General features: G+C 48.1%; 1 protein-coding gene across 4 annotated transcripts in view; it reads left to right on the top strand.

Annotated features, from left to right (window-relative positions):
* Positions 1-16,297, top strand: part of FGFR1 (fibroblast growth factor receptor 1) — a 140,152-nt gene extending 123,855 nt beyond the window's left edge. For 2 of the 4 annotated variants that reach the window (XM_069617932.1, XM_069617930.1), the window contains 7 exons: positions 1,295-1,405; positions 2,293-2,483; positions 7,841-7,963; positions 11,315-11,385; positions 12,732-12,869; positions 14,185-14,290; positions 14,842-16,297. In XM_069617932.1, the coding sequence (XP_069474033.1) occupies positions 1,295-1,405; positions 2,293-2,483; positions 7,841-7,963; positions 11,315-11,385; positions 12,732-12,869; positions 14,185-14,290; positions 14,842-15,012 (911 nt within the window). In that variant the 3' untranslated portion in view covers positions 15,013-16,297. The remainder of the gene's footprint in view (positions 1-1,294; positions 1,406-2,292; positions 2,484-7,840; positions 7,964-11,314; positions 11,386-12,731; positions 12,870-14,184; positions 14,291-14,841) is intronic. The other 2 variants (XM_069617929.1, XM_069617931.1) reach the window with 1 other exon arrangement.
* The last annotated feature ends 11,454 nt before the right edge of the window (positions 16,298-27,751 follow it).

A 27,751-nucleotide genomic window follows, 5' to 3' on the forward strand; every position in this document is an offset into this window, starting at 1 on the left:
AAAGGGTGGGAGAGGGGGAGCGAGAAGGGGGAGGGGGGTATCATGGCGGGGATTGGAGAAGGAGAGATTTAAGCGACGTGCGGAATGAGGAACAGGTAGGAATAAAGCGGAGTTCCAGTGGAGGGGGGAGCTAGGAGTTGGAAGAAGCGGAAATGGGAGGAGGCACAAGGGGAGGGAGGAACAGTGGGGAGGAAGTGGTCAGCGGAACGAAGGGAGCGAGAGGGAGTGTAGAAAGAGAGAAGGGAAGGGAAGGGAAGAGAGATGAGGGGGAGCAAGATCATGGAGAGATTTGAAGACTAGGCAGAGAAAATGAAATTTAAGTTGGGAGTGAAAGGGAAGCCAGCCAATGGAGGATAGGGAAGCTGAGATGGAGTCTCGGGAGGTGAGGTCTTGAGCTTGTTGACACCAGACCCATTGCAGAGAACCCGAATTACCTTTTACTTAACCAACTCCCCAAATCCTGTGTGCGAGTGCCACAAAATGCAAATCCTCCTCACTCTTCCTCGACCTTGGGGGTTGTAAAAACTATGCAAAGGGCGTCCTGCTGGCGGCAGTGCCTCTGAGACCACAAAATCCCAGGAGCTGCATCTAGCGCCTGGTCACTAGGGTGACTGGAGGCGGAGTAGAGTGGCGGCATCGAACGGATACCAGGTGCTGCCCCTGCATCCAAGCACGCCCTCTGGGGGTGGCACGAGTTCCTGGGGAAGCTTTTGTGTGCATGTAGAATGCTGGCCCAGAGGTTTTTGTCAACCCATTCCTAAAATGACTGCCTGATTTTCTAGAGGATGATGGAAACGAGCAATCATTTTTGTTCATCAAAATTAACTGATCTTTGAAAATACTTTAAGCTTTTTTTAATAACTTTTTAATAACTTTTTAGAACACATGCAACATAAATCCTGTCTACCCTCCAGTATATTGAACCAGCTGACTCCTACTTAATTAGATATTTCAATGACCCCAACCCCCGCACCAACCAATGTTTAGGGAATGCTGTTAAAAAGAACAACAGTCCTCCTATCTTACGGTCCCATTCCTTGTGCGGGAGCCCTGGACAAGGTTTTGTAATCCCGGACCTGTGGAACAGTTTGTTCTGGAGTTATCTTAGTTTGACATCATGGACCTTGCATATGTTCACTTGCTTTGGTCGCTCCTGCAACAAGGTGGCCTACCTGTGCAAACATGTGAATGCCGTGAGCCAGGTGTTATGTAGCCCTGCACCTTATCACTGTTGACTTAATCGTCTGAAGCCGATATGATTTAATCCAGCTTCATCCTTTCTTCATTTCTTCAGCTGATGCGACTGAAAAGGATTTGTCGGACCTGATCTCGGAGATGGAAATGATGAAGATGATTGGAAAGCACAAGAACATCATCAACCTCCTTGGTGCTTGTACACAGGATGGTAAGAGTGCTCCAGCGGCTGTTGGGCCCTTCTTGGGCTTCCATTGCTGCCTAGAAGAAAGTGGCAAATCTTAAACCCATCATTGCTACAGGCGGCAATGTGCTACACTTTACGTTGTGCAGCCCGTCCCAATAACACAATGACCCCTTACTCCATGGACGTCCAACCTCCGATGACTGTTGACATTAGCAGAGGTTGTATGAGAGGAGAAGTTGGGAGTGCTTGGTCTTGAGCCAATGCTTCTCCAGCTGCGAATTGCTTATGTAATTTTAGAATTATGTATGATGCTTGAACCTATGGTAACTGGAACCATCTAGTCAAGAGTCCACCTACGATGGAATCAATGGCCAATTTAAAGTGAGCTGTGTGCCTGCAAATATGTGGAGTGTCCCCTGATAATCCTCCCACTCAGCGACCTACACAGGGTGATACCCCCCCTCAATAGTGGGGGTGCGCCCCTGCACTGCAGAGGTGTCAAAGTAAGCCCCTTATTAGAATTGACCTAATTTGTTGTAGTAAGAAAATTATGCAAGGCAGTAACCTGATTCTGAAACTTGCAGCAGTAGGAACTTTCTGTGGTGGCATAACGAGACCACTGAAGGGCCCACTCCTGTGGTATTGTAAGCCCCTTCTGGAATGCTCATTGACAAGTTTCATACAAAATCTAGCTTTTGAAATGACTCGGCATGCTTACTGCAAGTCGAGTGCATTGCCTGTGCTTGCATTGCAATTGAGAACTTGTTTAAATAAATGTTTCTTCTAGATATGTAAGATGGAATGCTGAAAGCATGTTAAAGAAGACGAGTGTAACCATGTAGTGGAAACATGTACTATACTCTTGTCTGGTTAGATAGTTAAAACTTATTTATTATTTTTTTTTAATGCAGGTCCCCTCTACGTTATTGTGGAGTACGCGTCGAAAGGGAACCTGCGCGAGTACTTGCGGGCACGTCGGCCTCCTGGCATGGAATACTGTTACAATCCCATCCTTGTGTCCAAGGACATGCTTTCCTTCAAAGATCTGGTGTCTTGTGCCTACCAAGTGGCCCGGGGAATGGAGTATCTCGCTTCTAAGAAGGTATGCGGGAGTGAGGGTTGGTCTGGCCAGCCTTCTTGGGTCTTCTAACTCGCCCAAAACACATATATTCGCTGCCTCCAAATGTTCTTTGCGTGTGTGTGTTTATGGTTAAGGAGTCTTGCACACTGTTCAATTTAAGGTAAGTCTTTGATTCTTGCAGAGTTCTGGCCTTGGGTGTCCACTTTTTAACCCATACTAGCTTTTTACGTAATAGCATTTGTTTTAATTTATCAGCATTTATTTGTAGGTCTACACGTATAATGGAATAAACTACAAGTCCCAGCATGTTGCTATTTTGCTTTTATACAGCACTGAATCGCTACTGTTGCAGTTGCAGCAGCAGAGCCCCTAGGATTGTCAGTGGCCTAGCATGCCCCCAACTGGGGCATTCAGGGCTTGGTCTGCTGCGGGCAAAGAATTATGTGGTGGAGGTTAGAGGGTGGGAAAGTGGAAAATAATGTTCTAAAACAGAAGGGTGGCGGGGGGGGGGGGTTCGATGCATCAGGCGAAGCATGTTTTGTGGTAGCATGAGTGACTGTCATCCAGGCCTAGGTGGATCATAGTTATGGAGAATGTGTTGTAGTCACTGTAGTGTGTCTCCAGGGCACTTTTGGATAGTGTCGTTTGCACAATGGTAGTGTTGGATCCTTTGGAGTCTTGAGAACGTGAACGAGCAATCCTGGAGGGATGGTGGCTGAATTGCCCAGGCATATTAATTGCTTGTGGCACAAGTCAAATTCTGCAATGCTAATGTCTGGGCTGGCTTGTGTATACAGGGGAATGTTCTTGGGAAGCGGAAGGTAGAGGAGGGGATTGCCCATACTAATTTTGTGAAATTTGGCAAGTCTGGCACCTTGATGTGCATAGTTACTATTGAGATTGTTTGGTGAAATCCAGCTCAAACTGGACTCCGAACCTTAAATCCGATTCCTTTGCTTTGAGCCGTTGCGATGACCTGCACCACATGTCGGGGAAGTTCCGTTCCAATTGCCAATGTAAGAGACTTCAATTCGGTGTTTAAAATTGACGCGACTCGTGCAAATGTGTGTGAAGTAGTCCAATAAGAAAAATTACGATCTTTGTGATTTGCCAAGGGCCAAACTACCAACGCTGGTGCAACTACTCTGCTGCTCACATGGGTAAAAACAGGGGCTAGATAATGGCTTCTGTTGACCATAAAATGTAATTGTGGAACTAATTGCTTTTAAAGGACACAAACATGTAATATAGCCCAAAGCACAAGATTAAAAACGGTGCAAGAGGCCATTTGTAACTAAATAAACCCGATAGCTGGCCTGACATTGGATTGATCACCTTGAAGTGCCAAACAAGTCTCTACAGTTACCCCAAAGAAAACCGTCTTCAAGCAAATGAAGTCATGCCACATCAAAAGCAAATGTGGACCTTCTCACACCACGTATATCTTGAGTGGTTGCTGCCTGAGGCCGCTCACTTTTGCCTTTTGGCAGGCTCTTTGGTCATAACCGATTCTTCAACCTCTTCTCTGCCTCCTGTTTCTCTCGACACACATCTCTTCTGATTTCTCTGCGACCTTTGGTTTCGTTCTCCGTCAATACTCTTGACAATAATGGATAGCTCTCCTCACCCACGTTCAGGGCCATTTTCAGGACGCCGCAATAATTTTTTTTCACGCTAATGCAAGGGGTTCTCTAGGTGGGTTCTTATATAATATGGCATTTATAACGTGCCTAAACACAAGTGTTTCAAAGTGCAACGAGGCAAGGGGGGGGACAAAGGAACGACAGACCACGATCCTACTAGGCCCAGTGTCATTCAGAGCACGCAAGTGCAAGGGAGTGGGGGAGAGGGGAAAGTGCAGTACTTGTTTATTCTACTACCCATTGAGGTAGTAGAATAAATAAGATGATAAAAACAGCCAGATGGTGGCAAGTGCAAGGTAAGTGCAGACATAAATGCTGGTAGGGGGACTGTAGAGAGGCAGAAACAGTCCCTAGGTGCAGGGTTGCCAGGGTAGGCAGTGCAGGTGTGCAAATGGAGGTGCTTGCGCCCGAATCAGACAGGATGGGCAGGTTTGACCAGTGCAGATTTAGCCCGGAATTCCGCAGGGCAGAGAGGGAGAGAAAGCAAAAGCAAAGAGGAAGGTTTTGAGGTGCTTACGGAACCGGAGATGGTTCACCAAGTTTCAGGGAGGCAGGAAGGCTGTTCCAGAGGGAGGCCCAGGTCGAAGAGAGAGATCGACCACCAACTCGTTGCTTGGAGAAGCGACTGACTCTGAGGGAGTTGGAGGCAGATGAGCGAAGAGCTTGAGAAGGAAGATATCTGGGAAGAGAGAGTTGAAGGTAATTCGGCCTCCGGCCCCAGTAGGCCTTGTGGAAAATGCAGAGGATTTTTAACTTGATCCTTGCAGCCACTAGGAGCCAGTGCAGAGATTTCAATCCTGGAGAGATACGATCCCTGGGCTTGTGGCCAAGGACAAGTCTCGCAGTCCTGTTCTGGATAAGTTGCAAAGGGCGGAGAGTAGAAGCAGGCAGATTTAGATAGAGGCTGTTACAATAGTCCAGCCTAGAGAGAACCAGGGCTCTGGAGACAGTGAGCTTCTGGGGGGAAAGGAGAGGAAAGGAAGAATACCTCTGAGGAGGTGCAGCTGGCAGTGTGACTTCTTAGAGACATCAGAGATGTGAGGAGAGAAGGATAGTGTGGAGTCGAAGATAACCACAAGATTGTTTGCCTTGCTGGTGGGAACAGGAAGTGGACCAAGGGAGGCCGGCCAGAGAGCTGCAGGGAAGGAGGGAGTGGGTGTGCCGATAAGTAGGATCTCAGTCTTACTGCCATTAAGGCAGCGGTCATTGGCGGCACACCACTCCTGGATAGCGGACAGTCAGAGATGAGGGGAGGGGAGGAGGAGGCTGAGGGTATCCTGGAAATGAGCTGTGTATCATCCACATAGCACTGAAAGTTGGTGCAGACAGCTGCAATGCGGTGGGCAAGGAGTGCCAGGTACTGGTTCTTCAAGAAATGGCCCCATCCTCAGGCATTCCTCCTGGTATCCTGATTGGTGGGTGGGACCTGTCCCCCAGTTTCTCTTAAATGTGTTGCCAGCTCTTGAAGGTATAACCTTTGGCCTATCCTTGCCAGAGAAACTGCTGCACAACAGAAAGTATGTGCACTATCTGTTTCCATATAGCCGGCTGCCCATGTACCCAGCGAGCGAATTAAATCTGGTCCGATTCCACCCACTCCTCACTGAAGGTTTCCACCCATTTCTATGGTTTTGGGTCGGTGCCTGGTTCTCTAAGCAGGCCCAGGACTGGTCTTTCCCTTGAGCAAGTTTGTTTCCGAATTGGTTTTGCCCCAAACATGCTTACATTATGTATTAGTTGGCATTGGTCAGGTATTAATGGGCTTAATGTTTGGCTTCGAGCCTTTAAATGGTCTCTGGGCCATTGGTACCATTTTGGGTCTGCAAATACCTGAGTTATACAGCTCTGTCTTGTTCAGCATTTTGAAAGTAAGCTGCATCTGCTGTCCCTCCTACCTGTGAACGGCGTGCCCAAGTACTGCATGAGGGTAGTGGTTTCTCTCATTAATTCAGTTCTGTTTTCTGCTAAATCCACGGGTTGCCTTTTTAATATTCCCGTGTTGAAGGGGCTGCGTAACGTTGGCTTTAAAACAACCCTTTTCTGTGCTCTGACCTCCCACGTAGTGTTCCAGTCTAATGCTTTGCAACTCATTCACGTTTGCCATTTTCCCTTTTAGAATCTGACCATTCTTTGGCATGCTGAATTCTGTAGTCCCTAACCTTTTGTGTCAGGCAGACCTATAGTTATGCTTTGAGGAAATGCCAGGTCTGAGGGAAGGGCGAGCCTGGGCAATCTTATCCACCCACCCTCTGGGAGGATAGCGGCCAGACCAACCCATTCCCTTGAGGCGTGCCCCTACCCCCTTTTTCGCCAACTCTCCAGCTGTTAGTTGGCCTCTTTCAAATTGGCAATAAATAGGTCAGTCACTACTGTATATAGTGGACACCCGCTTCCCGGGCACCAGTTGAGCATTTGCAATGCAGGGGACAAACTGCGTTGTCATTGAGTGAACAGTGACTCGTGTTGTATGCCCTGCAAGGATTGCATCCTATAGTTTGGGAGGTCCCTGTAGGTGTTTTGGTTTAAAAAGTGAAAAAGTACACTTGGTTAGGCATAGATGGATCATGCCTTTTTATTTTTCAAAATGACCAGAATCCTAGATTGCTCTTTGTCTGGGTTTTTATTTATGTATTGAACCCAGTTTAGGACTGCTCCCTACTTAATGTTAAAGGTAATTTGTACTGTGTACCGTGCACCTTCACCAACGGAATTGGTCCCCAGGCTCTCACGGATCTGCAAACAAGGAGGGTTGGAGCTTAGTAGGGTGAAGAGGGAGTAGGAAAGTGAGAAAAAGTTGGTGTCCTGTTGGCAGCTTCAGCTCAGTTTGAAGAGGGATGGGGAAGTTTACATGACACGGAAGAAAGCCAGGAGACGCTGCTGTCGCCCATGCTATTTTGCACCAATTCCCAGTGCTCCAATGGTTGACAAGTATGTCAAGAGGTACCCCCACAGCGAGCCCTACAGGCCAGGTGCGGTACAAATCTACCTCAGAGTGGATGCAGAGCCCCAGGCTGCAACTAAAGACACCTCAATTGACAATATTGATTAGAGCGCCAAGGAGCCATGGTACTGATGTCAATAGACACCATAACTTTTCAGCGTTCGACATGAACCACACGTGCGATCGGCACTTTGGGACACATGCTCTCGTATACATGAAGAACTTGAGTGTACAGTTATATAGTTCGGGGACAGATAAATATACTGTCACTGCTTCTATTATTTTGCCATTAGCTAGATGCAGCAACACGGAAACCGTTAGAAGCCACAGATCCTGAACAGCTTTGTCCCAACAGGTTTTCACTGCGTTGAGTCCTCATGTGATGTAGGTGTGCGTTATATGTGTGTTGTTGCCCTGTGGTGCAGTACAAGCTATTTGCTGTGCAGAGAGGTGGTTGCGTGGGTTTTGTGTGAGATGTACATAATGCAGAAATTTGAGCTTTTGGGTTAATGGGTTTTATGTCTTACTCTGTGTTTCTTGTTCTACGTATCTGGCTATCCTATGGAGTTGGCCTTTTAGTTGGCATTTATCCAGCTCTCGGTTGGCTATTGAAATGGTACCTCCCTGAACCCAAATGTGTTTGTTGGCTTAGTTTGAGAATGGTTACTGCTCATGCATCAATATCTTTTTAACATTGGATAAAAGCATGCGCAGGAACTGCTGACTAGGGCAGCACAGTTTCTGTTAAAATACTTGAGAAAACCCCCAACAGAGTGTGGTTTTTGCTGTTTCAGTGCATCCACCGGGACCTTGCGGCCAGAAACGTTTTGGTAACGGAAGACAGTGTCATGAAGATTGCTGACTTTGGCTTAGCGCGAGACATTCACCACATTGATTATTACAAGAAGACGACAAACGTAAGTCTGCACTGCAAAGAAACCAGATTGCTTTTTTTGCCCCCTATGTAATGTCATTTCAATGCACTTTAATGGGTAATTAAAAAAAAAAAAAAAATCCACCACCCCCGAGGTGATTACCTTAGGGATTCAGCGATGCAGGCCCACGATGCTGACGCCAATATATTGCACCAATTAAGTTCGTTTGGCTCTCTACGTCAGCTGAAAGGTGGTTCTTATAATCTGTGACGGGCATTCCAAATTCAGACTGGAATCTCTGCTGTTGCACAAATAACTATCCCATCCCCTATGACTCCCGCTTCATCTCGTCCTAAACCCCAACTTCCTTATGCCTGGTGTGCATTCATGCAAAACAAGAGGTGATGGCTGAAAGGTTTTGAATTAATCTTAATCTCTGGCATTGCTCTGGGCAATCCCCCAGACCATCGTTCTTCGCTTGCCAAGCCATTACAAAGGGGGAAAGACCATATGCAAATCAGGCTTGCTCCCACCCCAATGATGTGCATTCATGGCCTTCGTTTTACCTCCAGTATCGATGGCATGTTGGGGGGTCGGGAGGGCAGAATGCCTGGATGTACAACAGTCGGGCTGCAGTTTACCCCAGCAAAAGGGATGTTTTTGAGGCAGAATAGGTTTAACTTTCGAACTCCCTTCAACAGTTCTTATTTTCCTCGAATTATGCAGGGTTCAAAAATTGCTGGGAGCTGTTAAGCTCCTTTTTCTAGCTCAGCAGAGCCTGGTTGGCGCGATGAAACTGCTACTAGGAGCTATGGTTGGTGCCTCAGGCTGACTGGTGCTTTACAAACCTGCATATGTTAAATTAACTTTGACTATTTGAGAACGGTACTAAAGAAGAATTAGAACACCTCTTACACAGATTAACGCCATTTGTTCAACATTGCACATTCTGTTACATATTCTGTGTAAAAGAAAAATACAATATCTGGCAGTGGTCAGGGGAGATTGAGTTGTATACAATTTTTTTTTCTTTTTTTTTTAACCCTCTTTATTGGTATTTTATAACAATTCCACAACTTCCCCCTTACCCTCCCTAACCCCCAAGTATCAGTCCCCCCACACATTAGCGAAATTTAACCAACAATACAGCCAATTCCCACTCCCTGCCCACCCCATTCCCTCTCCCCTCCCTCCCTCCCCATGTCCCATCTGATTCCTCCTTTCTCCATTGGTCACAGCAGTCCAGCTTTAGTGTCCAATGTTCGGTGAAATTAAGGCCAATCCACCTTCCACCCACATCTCTGGGCTCCCCCCCCTCCCTCGTGACTCGTTCATGTCTTCTCCCCCGCACATGCTACTTCACGGTGGGCACAAGTCATTATCCTTTGCTAGATCATTCGGCAGTTGGGACCAATGGACCGTCACCTCCTCCCGTCCTCCCCCTACCTCCATATTCTGCAGCACCGGTAACTCAGCTAATCCCCACCTTCGTACATCCTTCATCCATAACTTGATTGTCGGACCCAGGGGCGATTTCCACACTATCGCCATTCAGCGTTTTGCCAATATGAAAACCGGCCCATTCTGTTCTGTGGCTTGCTACGCTCCCCACCCCCGCTAGGTTCCCCCACAGACAGATCTCTGGATGCCGTTCAAGGTTGATTCCCAGTAGCTCATTCACTCCGTGAAGCACCTTGTTCTAATATTCTATTATTACTCTGCACTCCCACACCATGTGCCAGAACCCTGCCTCCTCCGACCCACACCTGGGACATTCGCCCGAGTGTTCCCCGTTCATCGCCTTGAGTGCCAATGGGGTAACATATACCCTATGCAAAATGTTAAATTGGACCAACTGGAAGTGGGCATTCCTCGATGACTTCCGGACCAAGTTCCAGACCTGCTCCCATTCCTCACTCGATATCGTGCGCCCCATATCCACTTCCCACTTCTCCTTGACTTTCAACTCCCTCTCTGCCGTCCCCTCCCCAAGAGCTTTGTATATCCGCGAGATACGCGCCCTACCCCCCGTCTGGTCAAGTAGTACTCGAAGCACCGGGCATGGTTCTGGCTCTTCAGGAATTCCCTCCCATAGCTCTGCCATCCTCCGAACCACCGCCCCATATGGCAGAAAAACTCCCTGTGGCAGGCCAAACTTGTCGCACCACTCCCTGTAGATAAGGAGCTTCCCACCGAGTTGTATACAAATTTGAGGTATCTTTGTGGCTGCCAATTCATGTTTCAAAATTGGCCATAATTCCTCAAAATAGCGATTGACCACTAATATTTGTGTTTACAAAAAATGGTTTAACATGGATTTTTCTTTCTCTAATTGTGCCCCCAGAGCCTCTTCTCTCCCTCCCTAATGTACTGTTTGCATGAGACCTACACAGACACACAAAATGTAACTTATGTTTTTTTTTGTTTTAAACAAAAGTATGTCAGTGGATAGGTGCCACTTTGACCAATTGGAGACACTTTTGATCTATTTCACGTGACCATGAATTCACGCACCCCAAAATAGCCCACGACTAGTGGCAAATACTTCCATAACATCATTTTCTGTCATTTCACACTGATGTCAATACATATGCAAATTGGGGCCCTCTGCACGTCTTTTGTCACACATGCCTTCACACGTCATAGAACCTGACATGGATATTGATAAAGGGCATCATTCTGTAAACAACTTAGCTACATCCTTTCCAGGGGCAGTGTTTCATGGACATCTGTTGCCAGCTCTCAGCAGCAGCGTCTCGACTACCGCTTTTGAGAGATTGTTCCCTCAATAGCCTGTCCATTGACGACATTGCATATCCCATGAGATTTAATACTGCGAAAATAATAGGCACTGGAAAAAGACTGAGTGCCATTATTTTCTCTCAAAAATGTATAAACGCTGATACACATTCTTAGATTTTGTGAAAACACTGGAAAAAATTGATGAAACACTGAACACCCAAAACCCTATATATTTCAACACTAAAGCATTGTGCTTTTAAAACACGTACCAAACTTGAATGAAATGTGTTTTAAAATTCATGGTTATTGAAATACAAAATGGACAACAAGGTTGCAACATCGCATTTGCATAGCTGCCTGCTGCTACCAGTGCTTATGGAGTCCATGGAATGCCCAGGTGGCAGACTTTTAAGCAAACCAGGGTATTCTCTGCATCAAGCAGGAGCCAAATAGTGACCAGCTATTTCGATCACAGCTGGTGATCTTGCAGGTAAATATATTGCTCGCTATCACTGCAAAATGTATTCCATTACAGATATTATGTTCATGTAAACTAAAGTTTAGTCTTTTTTGCAACATACTGAGAGCCACATTGAATCTTTATTTCATATTGATAACATTTACTTAATGGTCACCCTTATTGTGTTCCAGGGACGATTACCGGTGAAGTGGATGGCGCCTGAAGCACTCTTTGACCGCATATACACTCATCAAAGTGATGTGTAAGTCATGTGAAAATCAGATTTCCTTCAATGTTTGCGCACTGTGGTTGTGTGCTCTGCCTGCGTGATGGGTGCAATTTCTGTCGGATCCTGCAAGGAGCTGCATTTCGAGATTTAGAGGCTTTCAATAGCATGAAAGGTGTCCTAGGTTTGCACACACTGGCATACTTATTTTGTCGTAGTACCCTGTTAGAGGACCTCCTTGACTATCACTTGGCGAAATAGTTGGTAGCCATTATGACCAGCATTTAATTCCGACCATAGCGCTTCTGCCTGTAAGGACCTCATATCCCAAGCCATGGATCCAGTAACGCAGCACACTTAGTTCTTGCATCGAAGTGTTTCAGAATTCTGAAAGTGGCACTAGAAATATTTCTGCAGCCTCAACAGTGGCGGAATAAGTTAATAACACTGAAGACGATAATCACTTCTATAAACCACACTTTGCGGTTTGGTGTTGAAGAATTGTCTGCACTAAAGCGCACCAAAGTACATTTGGCCCACAATTATTTCAATGGTTGAACTGTGCTTCTTATTTTATTGGTAATATTTTTATAGTGCCAGACACGCAAAACAACTCGCCTCAATGTGCCCAGTGGTGAAAATTAATGAAAACTGAGGGGAAGAAAAAAGGGGCGGGAAAACATTGGGTAAATGATACAGAATTTGTAGGTAGAAATTAGAACATGTTTAGGACAAGTGGCATAGAAGTGCTCGAACACGCCCAAGGTTAAAACGGTAGAAGTGCAGCATCTTGGAGAAGGTTCTAGGTCTTGGGAAAGAGGACGCTTTGGTCGTGCTCTTGTCCTCTTGAGTCCTTCTCAAGTGTACAGGGGTTTTCGTTACTTTGTAGTATGATGGTAGTTTGTTCCACATATTTGGGCCCTTGTGTTGACTTGGTGCGTACACCTGAAATGCTAGTGAGTATCAGAACACTGATCATGTAGTGTTATTTGATGTCTTCAAATTTGTCATTGGTTGTCAGATGGGGCAACGTTTACATGGGAGTTATGCAGATCTCTTGTCGGTCTCCAATGAGAACATGGCTAACCATAGGGTATTGGGTTATTTAACTTGCAAGCATTAGGAAAAACAAAGGATTTCAGATCTAAAACATCAAGAGCTTAAAACTGAGGCTCTGTGTTGACGCTCAATCCTAGACATTAGTAGATTTTATGTTTGTTTGTTCCTAATAATACCTTGCAGCATTTCTGATACTCGTGCACTTTCCACTGGCCATAATTTAGAAACCTATTTAAACGTGTGCCAAAGCAAGCTAGCATTTGGTTTGGTGTGCTTGTGTGTTCTGGACGGGGGTGTCTGACTGGCCTCTTGTTTTGATTCAGCTGGTCGTTCGGCGTTTTACTGTGGGAGACCTTCACTCTGGGGGGCTCTCCGTACCCTGGGGTGCCGGTTGAAGAACTCTTCAAGTTGTTGAAAGAGGGGCACAGAATGGACAAACCCAGCAACTGCACCAATGAACTGTGAGTATTGCCACTCGGAGGATGTGGGGGGGCGGTCATGGGTGAATTTGTCAAACACGTCGCCTGTAGTGAGAATTGGATTAGATCCATTGTGTCGCAGATCATTGGGTTTGTATTGCTGAACAGGTTAAATGTTCAGAACATTGCTAGGTTCCCTAACTGGATAAGGGGAATTGTTTTGTCATTGCTTTGTTGAAATGACCACTACGGACTTGCTCATCTCTTCTAGTCCTGCTTCCCCTTTCCCATTATTGCTTGGAATGTGATGTCGAATATTCCAGTGGGCTTAGCTCACAGAACTGTAGCTATCCAGTGGTTACTGAACAAATAAAAAAAATGTAGGTGGTTCAGGGTGGGATTATACATTTAAAGAAATGGGGATGGGGGGGAGCTAGGAGGGGGACCCCAATAAGAAAAACACTATTTTATTTTTTTGCAGTGATTGTTTCAGTCAAAATAAATTCGGTGACATCACTTGGAACCTTTTTTAAAATGCACATCTGCTGAGTTTGTGGCCCTAGGAGGCCGAATGTTCGAGTCAACCATGTCTAAATCCACGAGCTCTGAACAGCTACAGCCTGGCCCAGACAATCTCTCATCCTCCTTCATCTCTCGACACAATCCGCACGCTACCCTGGCCTAAAATGGCTCCCTACTCTTGTCTTCACTTCTATTCACTCCCAGAGCTTTGCGCCCTCTGTGCAGCCCCTTCCCGCTCCCTGACGTAGCCTTAATGTATCGGCTATTTACATCTTTGGCTTTTGTTTTTTCACACCTGGACCCTCTCACCTGCCTTACTGCTCCTCTCGCCCCATCCAGTGCGAAATGTTTTTTTTGTTTTTAATCAAGCTTTTATTTATTTGTTACTTGCTCATTTGAATGGCGCACAAACGACACCCAAATTAAGTGGAAATAATAATTTTTTTAACATTAAAATGCTCCAGAACTGGTCATCAAATATGAAAGGCAGGGAAATGGTAGAAATTGGCTAACCCTCTTGAATGAGTTTACCTCGCTGCACCTGGGGGAGACATACCAGAGGTTTCTTTAGAGGTATTATTTTGTTTTGCAAACAAGTGTGCTTCAAGTATTCTAGATATCTCGCCGTTTTTTGTAAAGGTCAAATTATTAAACGGCGATAGAAATGGCTATATTGAGTACATTTAGTTTTTAGCTGAAGCTGTTCACAGGTGAGCTCTGAGTTTCTCTGCCTTCACTGTCTGGAACACCCATCCTAGAGGTGTCTCACTCTTTCATGCTCCTTTCACAATGTGTGTTTTTTTTTTTTTTTTACCACCACTTTAATTTTTTTTAGGTACATGATGATGAGAGATTGCTGGCATGCAGTTCCATCCCAGAGACCAACCTTTAAGCAGCTGGTTGAAGACTTGGACCGAATTGTAGCCATGACCTCGAACCAGGTATTCTATTCGCTCGGTGGGTTCGGAGTACCAGCATGTTGTCTTATTGATTAAGAGGAGCGAGCAGCATTGAGTGATGCAGTGCTAAGCATAAAGCGGGGCTTTAAAGAAGTTGAGTTGCTATCGCCCCCGCCGTGTACTTGATGTATGGCCTGCATTGGAATCTGATAGATTTGCAGCTTTTAGGACCAATACTCTGTTTACCTCTATGTTGATCGCTCATTTTTCATGTCTTGACATCAGATTTATTGAGGAAAAGCTCGTCCAGAGACCAGGGTTTACTTATTCTGCATAAATGTTTTTATGCATTAAAGTATTACAGCCTCAGCGTGCCAATGCTCCAAATCTAGTCCTACAAATCGTCATCAAATGGGAATGTTCTTTTGTGATTCTTGCACAAATTTAAAGGGATTTCTGTTAGTTTTCCGTGCTCTTTTAAACAGTTGGGTAAGAGTGGTGTGGATGGAGGGTATAAATGTGTGCTCTCATTTCCAGCTGTGGAGGAAGTTGCTGCATCACTCTTGTCTGACATCCCTACTTTGTATCTGCAGGAGTATTTGGATCTGTCGATGCCAATGGATCAGTATTCTCCCAGTTTTCCAGACACACGGAGTTCTACGTGTTCCTCGGGGGAGGACTCTGTGTTTTCCCATGATCCTCTTCCAGATGAACCTTGTCTTCCCAAATACCAACATGCCAACGGTGGTCTTAAAAAACGCTGACTTTTGTGACTTCCAAGCAACAGAACTGTGACCTCATTTCTACCATCTGGGCTTTTGTTCCATTTTTTTGAAGTGTGAGGGGGATCTTTTCCAACACCTAGCAGCGTCTTATTTTTTATTACGGATTTTAACACGCACCTGTGTAGCATCTCACAAGATCGGCCGCATCAGCCCACATGAAGCATCCCAGTTCCACAAGTTGTAGCTACTTTTTTAACTTAAACATTGCCCGTGCATTTTGGTCAATGCATTCATCAAGGTGGCAAGACCCAAGAGACATTGGGAATAGCCTGCTTCCTGGGACCTTGTGAGGAGGAAGTTGAAGCAGTCGGGCCTTGGGGTTGTGCCTTGAGATGCATGAAAGACCCGAATGCCCTTTATTACTGTGCAGCGAAACTCGGACCAGTTGACCTACCACAAAATATCAGAAGCCCTCGGTTAAGACAAGTGAAATGATGATTAGTCTAACCATTAGCAACACCTCCAGGTTAGAAGCGTTGCTGCTTGGTCAAATTGGTTTAGCGGACCTGGGATCATAACAAACATGAGCCATAGTCTGTTTTGGATGTTGGAAAACGCCTTCGATTCCATCTCTTTGCGGGATGTTGCCTTTTGGGGACAGAAACTTGGGATTGGCTTCCATTTGTAAGGGGCGATTGAAGCTCGTCCTCTATTTTGGTTGCCAGGGGGCGCTCTACCTTCAGCTGCATCTTAATAAGCTAGTCCCAGAGGAATGCTTCCCCACTTCCAGAAGTGGCTTCCTGTATTGATGTTTGGAAGGAAATGAAGAATCATCGAGTCCTAGCACATTACGACCAATATTTTGAACACTTTCATAGGAGTGCCATGAACTGACATGCTGCGTGGGTTTTTAAAAAAAATATTACGCAAACCCACAACTTTAATAATTCCGGTACTAATTTGCTTTGCTGACCAAACAGACGGTACTTTTTTAAATGGCCAAGCGCGGCCTATAAACCTTCTGCTGAGCACTGACAAATAGAGCAGGCAGCCAAATACAACTCCAGTGCTAAAATGTGTATATACCTAGAACTGTATAAATATGAATTATATATTTACATGTCTTTTTAAATGGGTGGTTACCTGAGAGATGCCAGTTTATTAGTAAGTTACTAGTGACTGGTAGAGATGTCGATTGCTATAAAACAAAAAAGTTCATATATTTTGCTATTTTGCTGTTTATTTTTTTAAATTATGTTCTAAACTTCCTTATTCCAATTTAGGTCTCTGAATAAAAAAAGAAAAATGCTGCTTACATTTAAAATCGGCCATGTTGTAAAATATTGTGTTGGTATTAAGCAGGTGTTGTCCTGTGCAGCGTGTCCTCAGGTCTCTGCAACTTAACCAATGCCTAAACTCCAAATGGGTGGCACTGCCTAGTTTTCTCAATGGGCCCACCTGGATGCAAAGCTTTTAGGGGCAAGCTTCGAATGTGGGTTTACCTTTACAGGAAAGCATTCCAATTTTCTGTGGTCTATGTTAAGAGCATTTACACCGTGCACTACTGCCATCGGATTGGTCTCCTGGAGCTCTGGCAGATCTGAAAGGCAAGATGCCGGGCTGGGTTAGTAGGGCATAGTGGCAGTAAGCTCACAGAGCTGTGTGATGTGCTGTTGACCACTTGTTTCGTTGACGGCGTTTGCTGAGCATAGGTGTGCTTTCTCAGTCGTTGGCCTGTCTTGTGCTAATGTGCGAGTCTGTGTAGCTTTGTTTGTTGCAGTGTAGTGAAGTACATGCAGAATGTTGTGCAATAATGTTTTGGTTAGAGTTTGAGAGGTGTCTGCAGAGGGTTGAGCTCTTTAGCAGTTGGGTTAGTGGGTAGCCCCATCGTACCTTCTTGCTTCGGACATCTGTAGTGTCCCTACCTGCGCCTATCGTGGCATTCCCCGGAGGCTCGCTTTCCAAATTCAGTAAGGTATGTGCTTGTCTTCAAGTCGTCTGTGTGGCTAGATGGTGATGATGCCCACCTTGCTTCACCGGTCTCCTAGGGTGCGATCCCTTCCCTGTGGTCCAGGTGAACTCCCTGGATGGGTACATGTGAGAGTGACCCTCGTCTCTCAGTAACAGATTCTTACTTTATTTTTTTTGGCTGGGTTAGGTTTTAAAACGACTAGAATACCGGGTGTGAGGTTTGAAGAGCTCAAAGCCCCTCGAGATACTCGGGGCACCCCGTTTTTCTGAGTATTTCATAACCTCAATGTGCAGGCACCACTAGTTTATGGCTATTCTATGAAGGCTTGCTCCCCCCCAACACTTTTTAGCCACAAAGAAGGGGGAGCCCCCTGGTAACCCTAATTTCCACCCCCACCCTTCTATCTACCTTACCCAAGCTTACCATCTGTGATAAATAATTTGCCAAACATGCAGTCAAAGTTGTCATTTGGGAAAAGTGAGGTCCCACAGCTGCTCTTGGTACTTTCGAGAGACTGATTGAAATCTGAATGCAGCCCTACATGGTCATGACTCCCTCCTTCCTTAGTGTGAGGACTGCGGTTGCCCGGACCAATTGTAACCAGTTTGTGACTAGTGGCTGGAATTGTACAGTAATTTGTCGTCCTGATTGCGTGGTCGCCAAAATGCTTCTATATGTAGAATCTGTGGAGGGGTGAATTTGGCTACAATATGTGCAACAGTGGTGAGAAAACTGAGCACACCAGCAACCAATTTCACCAAATATGTTACCTTTAGCTACAGTAAGTGCACGACTACTCCATGGAGTGAGTCTGCGTGAACTCTCATTGTAGGATCAGGGGTCGAAATTGGGGGGCTATTTAGCTCCTGATTCTAGCACAGTTAGCTTGAAACCAATAGCTGCCAGGAGCTACTTTTGGCTCCTAGGGCCAACTGGTGCCTTCCAAACATGTAAATCTGACATGAACTTCGATTATTTGAGAATGTTCATCAAGAAGAATTATAACACACCTAATATACACAATTGTTCATGCAAAATGGACAGATTTAAAGGAGCATCTCTGGTAGCTCCTGCCTATTGGATGATGTCCTACACCGAGGAGCTGGTTTTAGCTCCTGCTTGCTAAATCCCAATTTTGAACCCTGACTGGTCTGCCTGCACTTGCTTTGCTTCCCATGGGTCAGTCCAGTCGCCACTGCATTCCAGCTTCAGCACCTCCTGGGTTTGATTGCTCTAGCATGGGAGCCTTCGGAGTGCTTCAGCACCAGTTGTGTGTCCTCCTTAGACCTATATCCAATGCTGTCCTGGCTCAATTTAAAGCTCTCTTGGCACTGGGCTCACAAACTGATTAGCCATATCTCTCATCCCTGCTTTCCACTCCTCTGCCCCTACACCCTCTCTTGCTGGCCCTTAATTATTGGTATATTTAAATGAAAATAGTAGTGGCTATTTCTGTAAGAAGACACTTTTCATATGCAGCCAGCATTCCATAATTTCACTTTGTCAGCACCAGGTTTCAATTGTTTTTACATCATCGGCGGTGGTCACAGAAGCAGACATGGGAGTAGGAAACCATAGTAGTGGCTTAAGAGATGCATTGCATTTGATTGTGACTTCGGCTTCACAAAATGGCATCGTTTATACATGATCTAAGCCATTATCCTCCAAATTAAGCAGAGAATAAGCAGCAGTGACGTTTTTAATGCTTGGTGTTACAGGTGCGTAGTGAAAGTCAAAAGGGTTGATTGTGGGGGCAGTACAAGAAACAAAGTGCCCCTTTGTTGAACAGAAATTTAAAGCATAGTTGTTGCATGGGCCTGATTTAGCACGAAAAGAGAGCCAATGTTGCAAATACTCCAACCTTTGCACTCCACTCTCCTGTCCCACCCCGCCTCCTAGTAGAGTAAGATGAGTATCATTACACCATCTGGTGGCTGCCCTGTTTCCCAGTGACTAGGAAATGACGAATTGCCCTTATTCACATGGTGAGAAATCAACGCAACAAAGAGTAATGTTTGTGGCGCATTCACCTTGCGGCATTGCAACTTTTCTTTGGAAGGTCAAACAAAATTGTCCCAGGCCTTCTGTAACCTCTTTTCTGGAGCTTGTGAATCTGCATAGATTCTCATGTTATGCATAGTCCACCGTCTAGTGGTTTGCTCCGAGTATTACATCTTTTTCAAACCAGGTGTCTTCAGGGGCGTTCCTTTAAAACTATATATATCTTACGTGTAGAGGGACCCACAATCCTTCACACGTCAATGTCTGGTAAACATGGGCATTTATTCTATTTATTTTCTAGTCGCCAAAAAGGACAAAACAAAAAGACCAGTACAGTGCAAGTATGGAGAACCACACACATTCTGAATGACCAACCTGCAGTAGGTCATCCCATTACTAAAGAAAGAATGACCACACTGGACATGAAAAATGCATTCTTTCGTATTTCCATTTCAACCAGTCGCAGAAGATTCCAGGTAAAGACCACACACTTCCAGTTCAAGGTACTAGCTTTTGGCATAGCATCGGCACCACGTATGTTCATAAAGGGTTTTGCCGTAGTGGCCCCTCACTTAAGCTGAGAGAACACACCAGTCCATCCCTTTTTAGGCGATTGGTTCATAATGTGCAAGATGCTATAGTCTATCGTAGAGAACACGCAAAGGTGTGGGAAACGTTTTCTACACTTTAGATTTACATCAACAAAACCAAATCAAGCCTTGTTCAATAACAAAAGTAAAAGTTCCTGGGTGCCATAATGGACTCCAAACAAGCACTGGCTTATCTATCAGAGGAAAGCGGGAAGGCGATTCTAGTGCAGATGACCAAATGTCACTTAGGAGAAAAGAGAACCATTGCTAAAGGCCACGGACCAGGGTGAACTTTCTTTACTGACTATGTTTGATTTGTCTGTGGCCTTACTGTGAATCATCATATCCTCCTTGAGCAGCTGCAAGAAGTAGGAAAAGTATGTACTGACTGCAGCCAAGAAATTGCCCATCCCAACTCTTCTGGGAAAGAGTTTAAACTTTGTATCCAAGATAAATAACTTGGGTTGTGTGTGGCAAGACGATCTTGGCAGTGAAGGACAGGTGGGGGCAACGGCTCAGGAGGTGCACTTTGTGTTTAGACTTTACGCCACACACTCCCTTACATTCGCAAAGAAGATCATGCGCCTGTGGTTGGTGCGTTGACCGGTGACCACTTGGACTAATGCAACAGCCAGTTGCTGGGAATTCCATCTAAGCAGATCCACAAACTCCAAAAAGCACAAAATGCAGCAGTTAGGATGATTTTTAAGTTGAGCAGAATTGCTCATGTGTCATTTCGTTGAGATTTTCATTGGTTGCTGATAGAGGATCTCATCAGATTTAAGGCAGCTTGCCTGCCTCATCCTTAAATGTGTCAATGGTATTGCCCCTCAATATTTGAGGGAACTGATTCACCCACACCAGCCTGCGAGACTGTTGCACTCCAGTGATAACCATCTTTTCTCCAGCATGGGGTCTGGCATGGATTCACATGCTCATGAATATTCCCCGTCGTCAGGCTGGGAATCCTCGGTAAAGAAAAATCAGTATCGGTTTCGTTTCTGATCTGTCTTTCGTAGTAGTAACCAATCACTGATCTCTGCGTCATACTGACCACAGCCAATGACTGCCATCTCCCTAATCCCCGCCTCTGGCAGCCATCTTCAGATTTTTACCGCACGTTCAAGTGTTGGGATCCTCGTGCTATTGCTCTCGAGCTTTAGTGCTTTTTTCGCGCTTTTTCTTAGGAAAATTTTCTCTTTTTCGGTCAAAAGAGCCTCAAGCTCCACCGTTTCTTTATCCGATCAACGGGGACCCGTGTCGGATTCTTCTACGCCCCTCAAGGGTGAAGATTTCGTCGAGCCACGCTTTTGGAGGACTCCAGAAGTTTCTCAGGCCCATCTCGATCAAGGCCCAGGAGAAGGGGAAGCTCGAAGCCCGGAAAGCTGTTCAGGGTCTGCCCTGGATGCCAGCTTCAGAATGTCTTTAAGGAGGACGAACACTCCCTTTGCCTCTACTGCCTGCATGAGGACAAGACGCACGTGGAGAAGGACTGTGCGTTTTGCGGCAATATGTCGGAGCGGACCATGAAGGACCGCCATCTGCATCTCGCCAACTGGCTGGAAGGGAAGAGCCCGTCAGGCGAGAAGAAGAAGTCCGAGCGGTCTTCTAAGACCTTTGAGGGCGCCTTTGAGGGCGCCCCGGCGACGGGGGTCCAACAGAAGGCCAAGCACTGCGAGTCCGCTGGCACTGGGAGCGCCGAACGGTCGAGCTCTATGGGCGCCAGTCAGGGCGCATCCTCCCCGGCGCCATCAACCACGAGCCAACACTCTGGCTCGGGTAAGAGGAAGGCCGAGCACCCGGCGAAGCTCTTGGAGAGACCCCGGTCGAGCTCGAAGGCCCCATCGGAGGGGGAGCGAGGCGGTGACCCTCCCCCCAAGGAGAAGGCGGTGAGCGCACCCAAGGTGGTGAAAGCCTTAATCCACCCGGCCAAGGCCTCTATCGAGACAGTCGCGGTGGCCCTGGCTCAGCCTGTGGAGGCTACACCAGTGGTGGCGACCTCGGGGCCCAGAGTCTCCCTGCCACCGCGGAGGGAGTCCTCTTTCATGCCCATCGACAGGACCCCCGTGAAACCTCCGACGGAGAAGAAAAAGGGGGGGCAGGAGGTCGTCGTGGATTCGGCCTCAACCTCTGAGGAGGAGCTGATCGAAGTCTTAAGCCACAGCGTTGGCGTGGAAGAAGACCAGCCCCTCGGGAGGGACCCCGACGTAGGAGACGACGAGAACGTCGAGGGTGCCGACGGGGCTCCTGACCGCCCGTCGGACTCCCCTCAACCAGTGCCGCAAGACAACTCGGTGGCCATTTTGTTGGCTATACAGTCCTTATGCTCAGAGATAAGGACGAGATTGCCGTTACCACCAACGGAGGAACCTCTCCCGATGGGGGACCCGGAGCCAGGCCCTTCTGGGAGCCCTCCTCCTGAGAGAAGGATTCATCCTCCACCTCCTTTTCAACCATCGCGTCCTGCTCAGCCCTCCTCCCAGTCCACGACCCGTGGGGATGATACGGGGACTGACACGGCCGCGACAGGCACAGACGAGGTTTACGACGAGGATCTCCCGTCGTCACCTCCTCCCCGGGCTTCCCCGCCCGACAAGACATGATCGCCAGGGCATCCGAGCTTTTCCAGCTCTGCCCGGAAGAGGAGGAGGGTTTCCTTTATCAACGGCGCAAGACCAAGAGGAAGACGGTCCTCGCTGTACCTCTACTGGACGACATCTGAGATGAGGGTCTCGCCCTCCTCAAGAACCCATCCACAACACCTGCGAGAAGGGATCGGTACGAGAAGAAGTACCGGGTCCCAGACGCGGCCCCCTTGTGCCTTCGGGCACAGCCGACCCCGGACTCGGTCGTCTCCGCGGCGACCAGGAAGAAAGCGGGGGGGGCCTCGGCCTCTACGTCAACCTCCCCGCCAGACGGCGAGGGAAAGAAATTGGACACGATGGGACGCAGTGTCATCTCATCGGCAGCGACGACGATTAAGGCTGCCAACGCCTTCGCTATCGTAGCCCGCTATGACAGGGAGTTGTGGTACAAAATCGCCCCCCTTCTGGACTTCTTACCAGACAAGAGGGCGGAGGCCCTAGAGAGCTTGCAGGAAGGAGAAGTGGCGTCGGACCACGCCATTACGATAGCGACGGACATCGCTGACACTGGATTTCGCCAGTTGGGCAACGGCGTGTGCCTTAGACGGCGTGGATGGCTCAAGGCAACTGACTTCCGTCAGGACGTGCAGACCAGAGTCTTGGACATGCCGTTCGACGGGAGCAACCTGTTTGGGAAAACAGTGGACGATTCCCTACAAGCCATCAAGACGGACACAGAGACGGCCCGGGCTCTTGGTGTTCTCCAGCAACGACGGCCTCCCTTTCGGAGCGGCGGAGGCAAGCAGGGTGCCTCCAAAGGTTCCGGCGGCGGATTTTCCACCTATCAAGCGGCCCGTTTGTCATCACAGGAAGCCTACAGGGGACGAGGCAAGTCGGGCGGACCCCGCCGTTGTCGCCAAGGAGGACAAGGTGGCAAAGCCTCGTCGAAGCAGGACTGAACCGGCCGTGGGGTCGGGCCCCCACCGAAGCACCCCGGTGGGAGGCCAGCTGGCGAACTTCGTCAGCGTGTGGGAGTCCATCTCCACCGACCGTTGGGTGCTGGATGCCCTGGCCCAGAGTCACGCGCTCGAGTTTCTAAAGAAGTGCCCGCGCATCCCCCCTGTGGCCAGGAAGGAACATCATGTCCCTCAACTTCTCTTGGAGGTAAAGGCGATGCTCAAGAAAGGCACCATCGAGCTTGTCCCATAGAGGCTTCGGGGCTCCGGAGTTTACTCAAGATACTTCCTCGTGAAGAAGAAGACGGGAGGATGGCGTCCCATCCTGGACCTACGACGACTGAACAAATTCATCAAGGCACAGAAGTTCCAGATGGTCACCCTCCAGCACGTCCTGGGTCAACTGGAGGAGGGCGATTTCCTGTCGTCGTTGGATTTGGAGGATGCCTACTTCCATATCCCCATCCTAAAGGGACACCGAAAGTTTCTCAGATTCGTGGTCCAAGGGCGTCACTACCAGTTCAGAGCCCTTCCCTTTGGATTGAGGTCGGCACCCAGGGTGTTCACCAAGTGCCTTGCACCGGTGGCGGCGCGGCTGCACCTGGAGGGGATCCACGTCTACCTCTACCTGGACTACTGGCTCATCCGAGCAAAGACAAAGGAGCTCGCCGCGGAACACACGGCGAGGACCGTCCAACTACTCAGGGACCTGGGATTCTCCATAAACTACGCCAAGTCCCACCTGGTACCCGCTCAAGACGCACTGTTTCTGGGAGCGAAGCTCGACACAGTGGCGCTTCTGGCCTCTCCGTCGGAGGAAAGGACGAGGGCCATCCTGGGCAAGGTGCAGCGGATGCTGGTTGCGGACGCGGCCAGGGTGAGGTCCATCAAGTCCCTCCTCGGAATGAAGTCTTCTTGCATTTATCTCATCCGCCTGTGCAGGCTTCGGATGCGCCCGTTACAGGAGTTCCTGGACGCTCGCTGGATCCAGACGACGGGCAGCTCAGGACAGCATCACACTCGACGAGAGCTTCCGACGAGCGATCCGGTGGTGGGGCACCCGCGTGCATCTGACGGCGGGCATGGACTTCCAGACCCCGGGCCACCAGAAGACCGTGACCACGGATGCCTCCCTGTAAGGGTGGGGAGCGCACACTGAAAATCTGCACGCGAGGGGCCTTTGGCTGCCGACGGAGAAGTCCCTCCATATCAACGTCCTGGAACTCCGTGCAGTGTTTTGGGCCCTCAGGTCCTTTCTTCCGCCCCTCAAGGGCAAGGTGGTGAGGATCTTCACCGACAACACCACCACCATGTTCTACATCAGGAAGCAGGGCGGTACCAGATCCCCAGCCCTGTCCAAGGAGGCTCAGGATCTGTGGCATTGGGCCGTTGCCCAAGGGATGTTTCTGGTGCCGCTTCATCTGGCAGGGATAAAAACACCATCGCCGACTCGCTCAGCAGAGAGCTGCGCTCGTGCCACGAGTGGGAACTACGACAGGATCTAGTGGACCGCCTCTTCCGACGATGGGGCACACCCCAGATCGATCTGTTCGCGACGGCGACAAACTCCAAGTGCCGGAGGTTCGCCAGCAGGTTTCCCCAGCCGAGGAGCATGGGCGATGCTTTCTCGTTCCCCTGGGAGGGCCTGTTCCTATATGCATTCCCTCCATTGCCGCTGCTGATCCGGCTCATCAACCAGCTCAAGAGGTCACGGTGCAGGATGATCCTCGTTGCACCTGCGTGGCCGAGGCAGATATGGTTCCCGGACCTTCTGGACTTGTCAGCGTCCCCGTCAATCAAGCTGCCAGTGGACGTGGATCTTCAGGGAGGAGGCGCCATCCTCCATCACGACCTGAAGTCGCTGAACTTGCAGGCCTGGCTCCTGCAGCGTTAGAGTTTGGAGGTTACGACATACCGGCCGACTGCAGAGAGGTTCTTGCAAAGGCCAGGGCGTCCTCAACTCTTAAATGCTACGGACACAAATGGAAGAGGTTCTCTGTCTGGTGCCACGCACTGAAGATTAACCCTCTACGGATTACGGCTCCTCAAGTACTGCCTTACCTGCTGACGCTGGCCAAGGCTGGACTGGCGCACGCTTCCATCAAGATTCATCTTTCTGTGATCTCCCGATACACCAGAACCGCGGGACGGATGTCTTTGTGGTCTCATCGTCTGGTGAAAGAATTAATGAAGGGACTGTTCAGATTGTTCCCGCCGGTGAAGGCCCCGGCCCCGGCGTGGGAGCTCAACGTGGTGCTGACCAAGCTCATGGGACCTCCGTTCGAGCCTCTGCACTCATCTCCGTTGAAGTTCTTGTCGTGGAAAACAGCGTTTCTTGTGGCCATCACCTCCGCACGACGGGTCGGAGAGATCCAGGCCCTTTCCTGCAAGCCCCCGTACTTGACTTTTCACGACACGAGGGTAGTGCTCAGGACGCACCCCTCCTTCATGCCCAAGGTGCCGTCGGACTTCCACCTCAACGAACCCTTGGTGTTGCCTGTTTTCTTCCCGTCGCCTTCGTCGCCGGCTGAAAGGACTTTGCACTCGCTGGATGTGGCTAGAGCGCTGAAGTTCTACGTGGACCGCACAAAGAGTTTTTGGAAGACGTCACAACTTTTTGTGAACTTTGGACCTGTCAATCAGGGGAAGGCTCTCTCGAAGGCTTCCATTTCCAGATGGCTCTCCGGCTGTATCATATACTGTCATCGGTTGGCAAACCGACCGCTGCCTGGCCGTCCGAGAGCCCATTCCACCAGAGCGATCGCAGCTACCACGGCGTTCCTATCTGGTGTGCCCTTGCTGGACATCTGCAGGGCTGCTACGTGGAGGTCGACGCACACCTACACGAAATTCTACTGCGTCGATCGGGATTCCAGGGAGGAGTCCAGGGTCGGCCAAGCAGTGCTGCGCAACCTGTTCGCCTAAGGTGAGCCTGGTGAGGAGGTAAGAATTGCTTAATGTTGAGTTTTGGATGTAATGCTTAATGTTGAGCCTTTGCCACCTCCCGTGGTTGTGCATGTGTGTACTGCTATGTATTCTTTTATTCATGAGCATGTGAATCCATGCCAGACCCCATGCTGGAGAAGGAACAAGTTACTTACCTGTAACTGTTGTTCTCCAGCATGGGTCTGTCATGGATTCACATGCGAACCCTCCCGCCTACCCCTCTGCGGCTCTTCACTTGGTCATACTGCCACTTCTCATGCTACCAAATCTGAAGATGGCTGCCAGAGGCGGGGCTTAGGGAGATGGCAGTCATTGGCTGTGGTCAGTATGACGCAGAGATCAGTGATTGGTTACTACTACGAAAGACAGATCAGAAACGAAACTGATACTGATTTTTCTTTACCGAGGATTCCCAGCCTGATGACGGGGAATATTCATGAGCATGTGAATCCATGCCAGACCCATGCTGGAGAACAACAGTTACAGGTAAGTAACTTGTTCCTTATCTATCCCTCTCTCAACGTACAAGTCTTGGGGAGACAGAAGATTCTGTTTTTGGTCCAAAGCTGTGGAATTCTTTACCACTTGATTTGAGGACCCTTAAATCACTCCACCAATTCCTAAAGCACTAAAACATTTTTGTTAAAATGTTCTTTTTTTTTTCCAGATGTCTGGCTGTCCGGTGGATGGACTAGCTATGTTCTATTTGAATCATGTCTCGACATCGGCGTCATTATATGGTTCTGTCCGTTCTGTGTGTGTTACAAATTCAAAAATAAAATACATACATACGAAGAATAATTAAACTGTTATGCATGCTGCCATCATGCATATACATTATCCCACAGGCGTGGCTAAACATGTGTACACAACAGCAGTGGCTCTCAATTGAGTGGTCTCAGACTGAAGGCTTTGCGACTATCTAGTGATTATAACCAAGGAGGTCAAAAAGTCTCTGCAATGGTGGGCAAGGGAAAACCAGATAAAAGGCAGACTTTCCGACAACCGTAATTCAAAGGACACCTATGCCTCACTGCTGGGGTGGGGAGAACATTGCCAATAATTAACAGCCCAGGAGCCCTCACAAAAGGAAAGTAAGTACCACATAAACATACAGGAACCCATAGCTATCAGTATGGTATTCATAGAATTTCAAACAAGGTTAAACAGTGTGTTGGTCAACACGACAACACCACAGCAATGTCCTTCATTAAAAAAAAAACTGGGGAGGGCACATGCCATACCTCTGTCCAGATTAGGACAAGAGATATGGGTTTTGTGAATCAAAATACATTCACATGCTAGCACGGCATGTTCCCAGAGAGAACTGCCTAGCCGACATCCTAAGCAGGGTGTTGCAACAAAATCAGAGTTAAACAGATGCACATTCTGCTGTGGAACTTTTTTCGCAACATCACAAAACACGAAATGCCCCACGTCACTAGGAATGCACTATGGGTGAACTGTCCAGGCTCCACCGCTACGCAAGGTAGTACAAACTATTACACATCAAAGAGACTATGCAACGACATCACAGACCACTTCAAAATGACCATCCAACAGATCGTACAAAGCAGACCATGCGACCTCAATATCCAACCCACCCATACGAGCAATGCCCAAACAAACTCTGAAGCTTCCCCCAAATATCAGCGGAGACATTTGTCAAACTGGTAAACAAAAGCAACAAAACGGGCTCCCCCGCCCCCCAGACATATACAATCAATC

Source organism: Ambystoma mexicanum, chromosome 10 (genome assembly GCF_040938575.1).
Source record: "Ambystoma mexicanum isolate Mex_15411 chromosome 10, UKY_AmexF1_1, whole genome shotgun sequence".
Lineage (NCBI taxonomy): Eukaryota > Metazoa > Chordata > Amphibia > Caudata > Ambystomatidae > Ambystoma > Ambystoma mexicanum.